The sequence below is a fragment of the Pararge aegeria genome, chromosome 20 (genome assembly GCF_905163445.1).
Source record: "Pararge aegeria chromosome 20, ilParAegt1.1, whole genome shotgun sequence".
NCBI classification, from domain to species: Eukaryota; Metazoa; Arthropoda; class Insecta; order Lepidoptera; family Nymphalidae; genus Pararge; species Pararge aegeria.
Window position 1 is genome coordinate 2316500 of NC_053199.1, and position 13669 is coordinate 2330168.

Below are 13669 nucleotides of genomic sequence, written 5' to 3' on the forward strand. Positions count from 1 at the left end.
AGGCGTATGTACTATGCTTGTGTCAGTCTTTTATTATCAATAGGGTTGTCATAAGTAAACACTTAGAATGTTTCGAATTCTATTGTGTGGAAAAATGCTTCTTTTGATTTAATATTTTTACAAGGTGATTCCTTCAGAAATTTGCTTATGCATGCATATTATTTCGTAATTCGGTTACACGTTGTATATATAGAATGGCAGATCAGACTCCCGATGTCAACAGGCCTCTTCACACGATCACCAAACCCGTCTGCTCAGTGACTCCAGTAGATTCTTATATACCACTAGTAGACTCTTATAGGCTTATTTATTGATGATATAATATAACAGTAAGGATATGTTCAATATTTTGCCATTAGTATGTACACTTTGAGAACTGTATAATGGTTATTTAGCTTGTAGACACAAAAGCAAAACGATGTAACAAATTACTTCCAATTTCTCCTCTTTTCCATTCCTATTTAGTGGAGCCTTTTACTCCTAAAAGCCTTCCCATTCACTCTTTCTATTACGAAGCGGAACCGACCTCGCATTTCGCCTATCTAAATAGACATTATCGTGGTCAGATGCTCACGATTTTTTTAGGGGTCGGCATAAAAGGTATTAACAAGCTGACGGGGCGTTATCTCGGAAAAGCCGGAAGGTGTAAACGGCATAAGCGACCACTTTTTAGCCGTTTAGTGTTAATGGGACTTAATTATTTTCATTCAAAGATTATAAAAAAAAAATACTAACTAGTTTTGGCAGGATATTTCTTATTCATAGCAGCTTGTTATGGGCAGTGTGCATAATCAATAAATAAATGTATTACGACAATACATACAACACACATAGCTTAGCTTGCATTATGGGTAGAAACTAAGATGACTGATGATTTTTTTTTTTAATATTATACATAAATACTTATAATATAATAAACATCCAGACATTGAATTCTTGTTCATCACACAAGTATTTTCCAGTAGTGGGAATCGAACCCACAACCTTGGATTCGGAGAGCAGGGTCGCTGCCCACTGCGCCAAAGGCCTTTCTCCAATTAAAGGGTTTGCCAATAATCACCACGCTGGGCAGATGGGTTGGTGATTGCACATAGTAGAAACACCGAAGACTATGGTGTCCGTTCTCTGTTATATTCCCTTAGTCGCCTCGTACGAGACCCACGTTAAAAGGAGGGGAAGTGACAACTGCATTCTGATCTGCTATCATCACACGGCACACTTATAATACTTATAACACTTTAAGGTTCTCTGAGAGTGTAAGGAGGCGAAATTTTTGAAGTGAAACTTCTTTAGAATCGTTGTGATTTCAAACCGGATGCAACGGAAAAAACGACAGGTAAGAGACACAAATACAAAAATGTGCACGATAAAGCCGGCAAAGAATGAGACAGAAATATACATACTATTTTATCTGTGTTTTTCAAACAAACACATAAATGTATAGGACAGAGTGAGATAGAAAACATTATACATTTCTTTACCTATACTAGTTACCATGGAAACTAAATAATAAACCTTACATTTATCCTAATAGTTCTGATACTCTACATCCACCTCAATCTCTCAAAGCCTACTTTTCAGAAGTTACACTTCCGCCGTGTGTGAATAAATTGCACAGGATTTTTTTTTTAACATTCATCTGCGCAGTTTGGCAAAAGTATTTTTAAAATTGCACCTAAGATTTACAATAAATTACCGGAAGAGCTGACTGATCAACAATATCTTATTGAAACATTTTATTATTCCGTAGATGAGTACCTACTTTGCTGGTACTTAAGGCCTAAATTAAATGAATTGTTATTATATAGTTTCGGACATTTTATTTAGTTTTAAATAGTTTATTTTAGGTTATATTTATAAAACATCTATAAATAAATAGGCATTGTAATTGAATTAAGTTATATAATTCCCGTAATGTAATTCTGAATATTTATAATTATTTTTAAGTTAAAATTTGCATGTTTTTTGCAAATAAATGATTATGATTAATAAGTACTTAGCACTGAAAATAGCAGTGTGTAAAAAACTTATAATATTTTCCAACAATCACGATATCTAATCGCGATCACCGTTTTATCTATGATTCATTAAATTAACTTATTAAAATCAAATAAACTGTGTTTATAAATAAATACTACACACTAATATAATCCAGTACATTATAAGAGCTATTATTGCAATGCGTTGGATAATTTGGTTTCTAATAAATTTTATATTCGTTGTGGTAATTAATGGCGACATATATAACGATCAGGGTTACCACAAAGCTGTTGGGATATCCAGGGCTTACAAGCTAATGAGTGAGGAAGGATACATTACAAGAATTGTAGGGGGCAAAGAAGTAACTTCTACAACTTTGTACCCGTACCAAGTAAGTTTTCTAGTTGATTTCAGATTCATTATTGAAAAAAAATTATGTAAATTCCAAATTTATTTATTTCAAGTAGGCCTAATATAAGCACTTTTGAAAAGTCAAATCTGTCTGTTTGTAGTGACTCTACCACCGATTCTACAAGGCAGATTCTACCGAGAAGAAGCCGGCAAGAAACTCAGCGGTTGCTCTTTTCCAACATCAACAATTTACATTTTACATTTTAACATTCATTTTTCTATATTGGGAGATATGAAAGCGGAGCCGGATTCTTCCAAGCAACCTTGTCATTAAGAAATTCATCAATTGTATATTAACCTCGCTGTAAGTGTTTTGACATATTTTTTAAACTTATGCATTAGTAGGTCCAAAACTACCTTAGGAATCATATCATGTTTATTATTGGTTAAATGATGTGCCTTTAAATAACATCTCTGTGCCGAATTAAGCCAAAAGTGCAGTAGTGGACTTCGTTGACAAAAGTATAATAATAGGATAAATAAATGTTTTATCTGCGCTGAATCAAGACAAAATTAGTAATATTAATAATTTATTTGCTATAATTGTGGGTCAGAATAAGTTGTTTTACAATAATTAAATGCACTCCTACACAATCTACTGTCAACGACAGTGTGCAAATCTTTTCTGATGCTACAGAATAAGATTTAAACTCATTCGAAAAAAGAAAAATACTGACTGGCGCAGTGGGCAACGACCCTGCTTTCGGAGTCCAAGGCCGTGGGTTCGATTCCCACAGAAAAATTTTTGTGTGATGAGCATGTATGTTTTTCAGTGTCTGGGTGTTTATCTGTACTATAAGTATTTATGTATATTGTATATTATACTAAAAATATTCGTCAGTCATCTTAGTACCCATACCGCAAACTACGCTTACTTTGCGGCTACATGGCGGTGTGTGTATTGTTGTAGTTTATTTATTTAATAAGAATTTTTAGAAAAAAGTGCACTGATAGGGTTTTTTCCCCGGCACGCTCATCTTTCTTTTTGGAGTTCTGAGAATTTTAAGCAAACACGTTCTCATAGGTATAGAAAATAGTACCTTATATTAAGTTAATTAACGAATTTTACTCACGAACGGTTAAACTATAGATTTTTTTTATAGTAATAACATAACACACACCTGATGTTTAGTAGAAAACCATCGACTGTAATCAGAGCAACATTTGTAGAGACAGAGAGAGCGAGAGAGAGAGAACACACGCAGGACATGCAAAGAACACGTTCTGCAACAAAACGTTTTGAAAATTAGATTTATTATAACAACTGACAATATTTAAACTATATACTATATATAATTTTCTGTTTTAGTTAAAATATGACTTATGCTTTAACACGATTCTATTTTAATTTTTTAATTTGTAACTATTTGAAAGCTCACTGCTTAAATAATATTGCACGGCTGAAATGGCAAACTGTAAGCCCCAGACTTTTCGCTCATAAGACCATTATATGTACACAGGTTATGCAATAAATGAATTATTATTATATTATTAACATGCCGTCCTGTGTCCATCAACCTCAGGCGTAAGTGTTAAGTTGTCTGCCTGTAATTACAAATGCTGTACTGTATTTTGTCTGCTTAACTGCATTCGATAAGTTATATGTGCGGCCCCTATTAATTTTCACTTAATGAGGCGTGGCAATATTGACTTAAGATAATCTAGTTATACATAAGCGGTTCACATCTAATCTCAATTAATTTGAGATAATTAATGGGCGGTAATCGACAACTGTGCAGTATGCCTGTGACGAGGAGCGAGTAGTTACAGGTTGTAATGCTATAATTAATTCATCATCAGTATCAATTCATTACCCGCCCACTACAGAGTACGGGTCTCCTCTTAGATAAATAAATAAATATACTATGACAATACACACATCGCCACTTAGCCCCAAAGTAAGCGTAGCTTGTGTTATGGGTACTAAGATAACTGATGAATATTTATTATGAAAATGAAGCTTAATTTGCTATACCTATTCCGCGAAAAGTAGGAGAATCTGTATGGTGTAATTTAGATAGATAAGGTGGGTGAAGGAAAGGTCTAAAAGGTGATACACTTGGCGGTTTTTTTTTTATTATTAACGATAGGCCAGCGCTTGACGTCAATCATGCTCGTAAGCAATGATGAGATCTAGGTTGGGGCACGCTTGCCTAGAAAAAGCCTATTCATTCACTCTCGCCTTGAAGGTACCCAAATTATACGTGGCACGAAACCCAGTTGCCGGGATTTTTCACTTAACAATTATTCATTGTTAAGTCAACATCTTCTGAGGATGCTCCGGTTTCGGAGCAAAACTTGCGTAGATGGTACATTGTCGAAGATCTGTTTGGTGTGGAGTATAAAGATTGAAGAAATTATAAATTATACAATTCAGATTTTACTTTATAACATGGAATTCCGCCAAGTAGCGCCGCGTCTGCTTCTATCCAATATTAAAAAATGATGAATATTTTTATGAATGTACATAGATACTTATAATACAATGATAAACACCCAGAGACTGATAAACATCAGACTATGATAGACTCATATTCATCACACAAACATTTTCCAATTGTGGGAATCTAACCCACAGCCTTGGACTAACGCTGCCCATTGAGCCAATCCGTCAAATAATAGAATAGGAGGGGTCTGGCCGTAATCCATTCCAATGACTTCTGAATAATGACTTCTGTACCTTTCGCTATGCCAGATGTCACTTACTTATGTCCATTTCAAGTTAGGTAGTTGATTATATCTACTTTTCGTTTATAAAGAGTAATGTTCTGTCTTACAAATATTATATTGTGAATCTGCCATAATCATACCCAAAAACTCTTCCTCCCCCAGGCTGGCATTGTTATAACCCTCGCTACTGGCCAAACATCGCTATGTGGAGGAGCCCTCATCTCCAACACGAAAGTCGTAACAGCAGCCCATTGTTGGTGGGATGGCCAGACCAAGGCTAAGCAGTTCACCATAGTTCTGGGCTCTGTCAAGATATTCACTGGTGGTACCAGGATCATCACCAACGATGTTACCGTCCACCCTAACTGGAACACGAAGGACATTACCAATGATATTGCTATGGTTAAGATATCCAAAGTCACTTATAGCAGTAAGTATTAGTTAACTAGAATTTTAACTATAAGAAAGTTTTGGTGTTTAATATACAAAAATAAAACTAGATAAAATTTAAAACGTACTCGAAATCTCTGCAGCGAAACATAGTGTCTAAGATGCTGGCAGCATTGGCCTTTTAATGGCCAAACTAATATTGGACAGACGCAGGCGTTACTTTGCGGAATTCCATGATATATTATGAAAATTAAGCTTAATTTGCTATACTCCGCGAAAAGCAGGAGAATCTGTATGGTGTAATTTATATTTTTTTCAATCCTTATTCTACACACCAAACAGATCTTCGGCAATTTACCGTACATGTACAATGAAATGTGCTTAGAGGGTATATTTCCATAAAGAGTATAACAAATTAAGCTTAGTTTTCATGATAAGGCCAAACTTATTCTTTGGTCAAGATAACTACCTGCTCTAGGATCACCGGTAGACTAGTCAACACTTTTTGACAATTCTTTAAAAAATAACTCAAGCCCTCAGTTCCACGGTCCCAAAGTCTCTATTCCAAAAGGCGCATAAATAAAACTGCGCGGCTCGGCACAGGTAGCAGCCGCACCCACCATTGACGAGGTGCCCTGAATGTGCAGCTAGGGTATCGACACAATTTTTTTTTGTGTTTAATTACATTTTGATCGAATAATTTCTTTGTTTGCCTGGAATGACCGTTCAGCTTTTCATTTCCCCATCACCTTTCAATACGTACGGTACACTGCATCATTATTTCTCTTTGGCATAGAACATTTTGAATTTTTCATCATTTTTATCACGCAGGTAGCATCCAAGCAGTTTCACTGCCAACAACTGCTGACGCGAATGAGAATTTTGCTGGATTGCAAGCTGTGGCCACAGGGTACGGCAAGACGAGAGATGGTATGTATATTTGTGTTTTAATTAATTATACTTTACATTATAATAGGATTATGGAACACTGACCTCTGTGTGGTTACAGTACTGTTTGAAGGTATAGTGTTGTTTTTTTTCACTACAATCTCACCTTTATTTGACCTTGACTGCCGGTAGGGTGGTAACTAGCCACGACCAAACTCACCAGACCAGAACAGAGAAAATAGAAAATTCCAAAATTGCCCCTATCGGGAATCGAACCCAGGACCTCCTACTTCAATTCATATTATTATGGATGGGAACAGACCCGTCATCAAATCCAATGGCGAGTAGATCACTCAACTTAGGTTTGTTGACGATGTTCCTGAGATGGCAGGGATTCATGGACACCTTTAGTGGGCTACTATGTTGCGCCTCTTTGAAAAGATCATTTTCAATTAACGACAATCTGACAAAATGTACTTAAGTAAAATGATAAAATACTAAGATCATATCTAAGACCGGTCTTGATGCCATTCCAGTTATTTTAATAGTAAGTTCTTGCTACACACATAAAAAACAGTCAATAGTTTTAGTAGAAGGTTTTAGTTTTAGTAGAAAGTACCAACTTTGCAGGAGACTGTGACGTACAAATTATGTACATCACAGTCTCCTGCAAAGATGCAATATATTGTAACTCCTGTGATGTAATATATTCATTGTATGAATGGAAAGTTTTATAATTGATGCATTTTACGTAAATTACTATATAATTATTTGTTTTTTTTTTAGCGCAAAACGGTTTTCCGAGCACAACATCTTTGCATCACATAAACCTGAATATCATCTCGAATACCGCCTGCCAGAAGAGCTTCGATATTCCTCTACATGCGAGCCATATGTGCACCAATGGCGCTGGTAAAGTCGGTACTTGTGATGGTGACTCCGGAGGCCCACTGACTGTAATGAGGAAAAATAAACGAACTTTGGTGAGTATTTATTTATTTATTTAAGGGACAATCCACAGGTTACAACAACAACTCTTAAAAAACTAAAAATGAAAAAACATATAAATGTAATATTGTAGACCCACTTAAAGACTGCCACAACTTACGAATACAAAACCATATTGTCGGTTAGAAGAAGAAAAAACGATTAAGAGAGACATGAGAGTACTTATAAGCTGTAAGATCCATCAAGTTGTGACGTAACTTGACGAATCTAGCACCGCGAACAAAAACATACATTTAGAATAAATTAAAAACAAATACTTAAAATATATATAAAATAATATTAAAGATGTTGACAATATATACTATAGAACAAAACTAGCTAAACTAACACAAAAAAGAGTAAAGGAAAAAAAAAAAATTCAACATCAATACGAATACAATTCGACTCTTTTAGGTGCGCCTGTAAGAGACCTACATTGAAGGAATTAAAAGATAATTTAGATATTACCAGCAAATAATTTAAACCAAATAAAAACAAAATTGTTTCCCTGACCACGCCACGGTGGTCGATCACCAGAGAGACTTTCAACTACGCGGGAGATATCATAGTGCGTTATTGAGTGTGCAAACATAGTTGCAGGTGCACAGACCGACAACTTAATCCGACCCGAGATCTCTTGATCACTCTTGGCTTGATCCTCTGGTCGCGATTACCGACACGACACGGGTTTTTCCGGTTCCAATAATTTATATGCATTTTAAAGTTATAAAATACATCACCTTTTTTTTTACAAATTTAATTTATTTTAATTTAGAGGCCTTCTTTTATGCTCTTGTGCAAAGTCAAATTTTATAACAGTTTTAGTTAAATTTTAACAACCTGAATATTTTTAGCTGCTATTCTTCTTTTTAGTCGTTACAGTCTTGACAGACTGGTCGAGGTCGTCATCTGGGTGTTGCGGCTCGCTTTACAATCCGTCGCCACTCTTCCCTAACGGTTCTTTCTTGCGCATTCATGTAGGGGGCCTCGACTGAGGCCTTCACTTGGTCCGTCCATCTCATGGGTGATCTCTATAGCTGCTATTACAGTTGTATAGTGACCAAAGAGATTATGCACATCTCTTGCAGTTATATGTTATAATGTAAGTTGATAACTATTTTTTGTTTCAGGTCGGCATAGTGTCGTTTGGTTTAGCAGACGCTTGCCAATCCGGATACCCGTCGGTGTATACCCGGGTGACATCGTTCCTAACCTGGATACAGTCCAATCTCTTAACCAAATAACTACTACTGCATTTTTAAACATTATATTCTGTTTTACTCTACACAGTTCTACATCATTTCAGGAATTGTTTTTGCGTGCGAGAAAGAAACTAAATCTATGCCCTTTTAAAGTAACAAATTTCCGTACTAAAAAATGATTTCTCGATTGCGAGCGAATGAATCTTGTTCTAAGGCTAGGGAGAAGAGCGGGAATATTTGGTTGTTGATAACGATTTGTTAAATTAAATGCACTTTATCCATGTCGAATGTCCATTTTTACTAAACCTAGGAAAAGCCTCAATCGGATACCTAATGATTTCAGTGATTCCTAGAGAAAAAAAACGCTTCACGAACTCTTATGTTATGACTATAGACGTTAGTCATCATAAAGTTACGACATCGATTCGTCGAATCGTAAAGTTTAGGGGACTCGTAAACTGACACTTGGTAGTTGAAAAAAATATGAATTCGGTTTTTTTTATAACCATTCATCCTTACGAAAAATAAAAATATGATAATACAAACACCTTGCAGCAAGAACCATAGACAAGTTAGGTTATATAAGTTGAATAGTGAAGATTGATTGGTGAAAGGTAAATGTATGCCTGGAATCTTCTTTGGAAATCAGTTACTTAGTTAGGCATAGCCTTGACTGTCATTAACGTATTTTTTTATTATATCTTGAATTGTATTCAATAAAATCTTTTCATTTTTAATTTTTCTTTATTTGTATCTACAATTATTTATTATAATACCACTGTGTGAAGAATGATTTGCTAAAAATAATCATAATTAAAACTAACCTTAACATTAAAAAAAATTAAGCCGTCTAAGTTTTCACTTATGGGCATGGTACCCAAAATGCTGGCGCTATTGCCTCTTTGAATTGCAAGACTTAGCCGTTGGGCGAAATAAGTGCCAGCTCAAGTCACCAGATTTTATTTTAAGATAGGTATAAAAACGTCGCTTTTGAAAACTATTTTACGCGTTGTTTCGTAGGATACGACGAAATATTCGTAAGTGAATTAAAGTATCGTTAGTAAAGTAAACAATTTGGTATCCTTAATGGCCCTTGACCGGTAATTAGGAATAGAGGGTCGGCTGTGATTTATTTGTTAATTACTATTGAGTAAGTTTTGTTGTATGGTCCACACTGGCTTTGGCAGTTTCTGTTATTTGGGTTTGTCATCAATTAACGGTTGTGGAATGGAAACTGTGGAAAATAGAAAGCGAAGAATAGATACATAAAGTCTCGATCGTATTTTCCATTCTATCCCAACTAAAAATTATAAATGCGAGAACTACTGAACGAATTTTGATTAAACTTTACAGTGTTATCACACACAACTTGCACATCGGTATAAACTGGATACTATATTTATAATGCACATTTTATATTATCAAGTTAATTCTCATTAAAATAAATATTTTTATCACTTCTTTTATTTAGATTCTCCATACAAAAATATTTCCCTATTTGGGAGATGTCCCAAGAGAATGCCTCAAGAGCAATGATTTTTTTCGTAAAATCAATGACATACATACATACATACATAGACATACATAGAAATACTTTTGAAAATCTGATGCTCAAATTTGACCAATAATCATAATTTTTAATTCCATGTTCAGACAACTCAAAGACAGATGCATGTGTGATGAACATGAATGTTTTTCAGTTTCTGGGTGTTTATCTGTATAGGATAAAAAAAAATTATGTATTATTAAATAAAAATATTCATCAGTTATCTTAGTACCCTGTGGAAATGACGCTTTCGATATAGCTGTCAATTTCATAATCGAAACATTTCGATACAGAAAACTCGAAATAGATAATCGTATTAAAAATCTTATTAGGTGTATTACATTTGGTATCAACTAACAAAGCCAGGTCAAATGTTCTGAAACGATGGAACATAATCGTCGTGGCTTTTGTGAATGCTCGAAGGAATTATATATAATAGTTGGGATAACTGCTGTCGTTTTGTTGTTGTACCCGGACAAAGGGTGGACGAATGCGCATATTATGATACTAATTATATTCGAGATATATCATTATTTATATTATTTTAGAAAACAAAAGGTTTGTGAAGTAACACATTATACCATACAACAATCTATACAATCTTTAAAAAAGGATAAGCACAAGAATTCAGTGTGGTTTATATGGATGGGTGGATTACATTTTTGGATCTTACTGATTAAGTCGCATAGAAGAAAATTAAACTGCTTTCATCTGCTCATTATTTAAAACGAAGAACCAGACTGACTGCGTTTTGACGGCTCCTTCTGTATATTGGATAGAAACTGGCGTTACTTTGCGGAATTCCATGATATATTATGAAAATAAAGCTTAATTTGCTGTACTCCGCGTTAAACAGGAGAATCTGTATGGCATAATTTATAATATTGCCGAAGATCTGTTTGGTGTGGAGTATAAGGATTGCAGAAATTATAAATAACTCCATACAGATTCTCCTGCTTTTCGCGGAGTATAGTAAATGAAGTTTAATTTTCATAAGGCTTCTTCTCTGGATCATAGTGGTAGAGTCATACTAACCTTTTGTTTGAACTTTGGCTATAAGTCCTACAGCTGGATACAGGCCCCTTCTCTCAAGATCATCTTCTTTCTCTTAGTACACCGGATTTTAGAGCATAATCCACTACGATAATGCGGGTTGGAACGATGTTTGGACACAATGCGCTGCATGCAATAATGGCTGAATGGGGTTTCTGTAAACCGTTCATTAGTTTGTGTGTGTGTGTGTGTAAGGATAACAAATATCTGTGCCCCCCTTTATGAGCGTTAGGTATCGAAACCGGGATATCACTTTAAGGTCATAATATAAAGTGTAAAACACTACGAAACTGTTCTCTGAAACACCAACGTAGTGGGTACTAGATCGACTAGTTTGCCGTGTAGTAAATAATGGCGGGCAGTTAAAGTAACTGCAGTCTTGCGGGAACAAAGGAATAGCCCGCTAGATACATTGTAGTGTAAGAGTCAGTGTTGCAAATTCGAATTGAAATTCATAAATTCTTTATTCATATCACAGGCACTTACGAAGCGTTCATACATATATTTTGAAGTAAAACTTCTTTAGGCGCGACTAGGGAGGAACTAAGATTTTTTCTGACGGAAGTAACGGTTATATCAGACGTCTGTGTAGTTTGCGCTATTTGAAAATAATAATTTGGATTGATCGTGCCCCAAACTTACCTATCCTCTATATGACGTCCTTCCTTCCAAAGTCCCTTGAGTTTTAAATGTTTGTTAACGTTTGTTTTCAGTCCTTAATGTAAGTTATAAAATTAAAGTATCATTATACTTTAATCTTATTACTAATATAAAGTTCCGTGCTATAGCATATTCATATTTGTGTTGTCTGTGATATCTTAGGTTAAGAACTAACAAGCTAATAACAACTATTTCTTTCTTAGTACATATTCATAATTAACTTTTTATTCGTTTCACCGATCACTCCTTCGTGCCTTCTCCATCTACAAGACATTGGCGAAGTACCTTGTGCCCAGTTGGCACAGATAAAAGCCATAATATACTCGACGCTTCTTGACTTATACGCCACCAGTGGTCGATATCATAATCAATAAGGATTATTTATTTGCAATATTATCAAAAGAATCAATTGTGTATAGCAAGGTGAATAAAAATTCAACAATTTAAAAAAAAATTAAATTGCAATGTTTTTTGAAAATCTTTAAATATACTCGTTTATTTATTACTTTTGTAATAAATAAATTATTAATAAATTTTCTTACGATTGTGACATTCTATTATACCCAATGACAAGGTTATTTTGACATGTGCTGATCTAACCTTCAATTTTCTACTCTCAATTATTCTATTTAACGAATGAAAATATTTATAAAATGTGAAAGTGTTATTAATGAATTTTGAATTGAATATAAAATTAAATAGTGAATATTAAATGAAATGGCGAAGTCCCAGGAACATTTTTACTCTTTCACCAATAAATAATAATAAAAGTTTTACTTCAATCGCGCATAAAGGTTACACGCACACACTGTAAACGTAGTTATCACCTTACAATTATGTAACTATGTTCACTACGATAAAAAAGACCACGCCCCACAAAGTGCCGCTCCGTGTCGTTAAACCAGAGGGGCAGCCTCATGTGACATTTGATTACGCCGGCAACCACGCTCTTTCAACCGGAACTTCTTCTTCTTTAGGTGCCTCTCCAACTAGTGAATGTTGGCCGTCAGTTTTTGATCATTTTCCTTTTCTCTCGCGAGGCTAAACAGCTGGGCGGCACTCGCGATCCCAGTCCACTACATCTGGCTGCTGAAATAGGCTATTATGAAAATTAAGCTAAATTTTCATAATATATTATGGATTTCCGCAAAGTATCGTATGCTTCTATCCAATATGCAGAAATATGCATTACGGTACGGTACTTCCCCGGACGAGTTGTCACAAATAGCAGTACTACAATTAAAAAAATGCAAATATCGATGTTAATAATTCTACTCATTTTCTTGTTATCTTGTTACTGATCTAAGAATGGGCATGTTATGAATATCATCAAGTATGTACTCACTTATATAACTATCGAAGCCTAAAACATCGACATCCCTTCGGATGGGCCATTTAACTTGATTGAGTAATAGTTATTCTAAAAACGTGATCGTTCAACCGTTTAGGATAAGCGCGCACTACTATTCGCTATTTCTACGATCTGAATTAACAGAAGAGCGGTGATAGCCCAATGGTTAGGACTTCGGTTTCACTTTCGGGGGACCGGGTTCGAATCCCAGCACGTACCTCTTGTGCGTTTAATCAATTGAATTATCAATTGCTTCAAAGGTGAAGGAAACCTGCATGCCTGTAAGAAATGTTCTCAAATCAAAAAAACCAATCCTCACTGGGCTAGACTGGTTGAACTCGTCGCTTCTGACGCTCTTAAAGTCTTGAGTTATTATGCCCCAACAAGGAGGGGTCTTAGCCTCTGGATGATCATGTGCCAGTATTATTTAAGAAATTATGAAACCTTACGGAGAGATCTTTAACTTTCCTACAAGATGGCGCTACAGTCGCAATAAGACTGATATAAAAAAGGTCTACATTTATTTCGGTA

General features: G+C 35.1%; 1 protein-coding gene across 1 annotated transcript; it reads left to right on the top strand.

Annotated features, from left to right (window-relative positions):
- Positions 1 to 2134: 2134 nt before the first annotated feature.
- LOC120632859 (brachyurin-like) lies at positions 2135 to 8816 on the top strand (the record flags this gene model as incomplete). The annotated part of the gene is made up of 5 exons (XM_039902897.1): positions 2135 to 2371; positions 5224 to 5491; positions 6283 to 6381; positions 7126 to 7322; positions 8457 to 8816. Coding segments are annotated over 5 exons (915 nt in total), but the record flags the coding sequence as incomplete, so codon positions are not given.
- Between the last annotated feature and the right edge of the window lie 4853 nt (positions 8817 to 13669).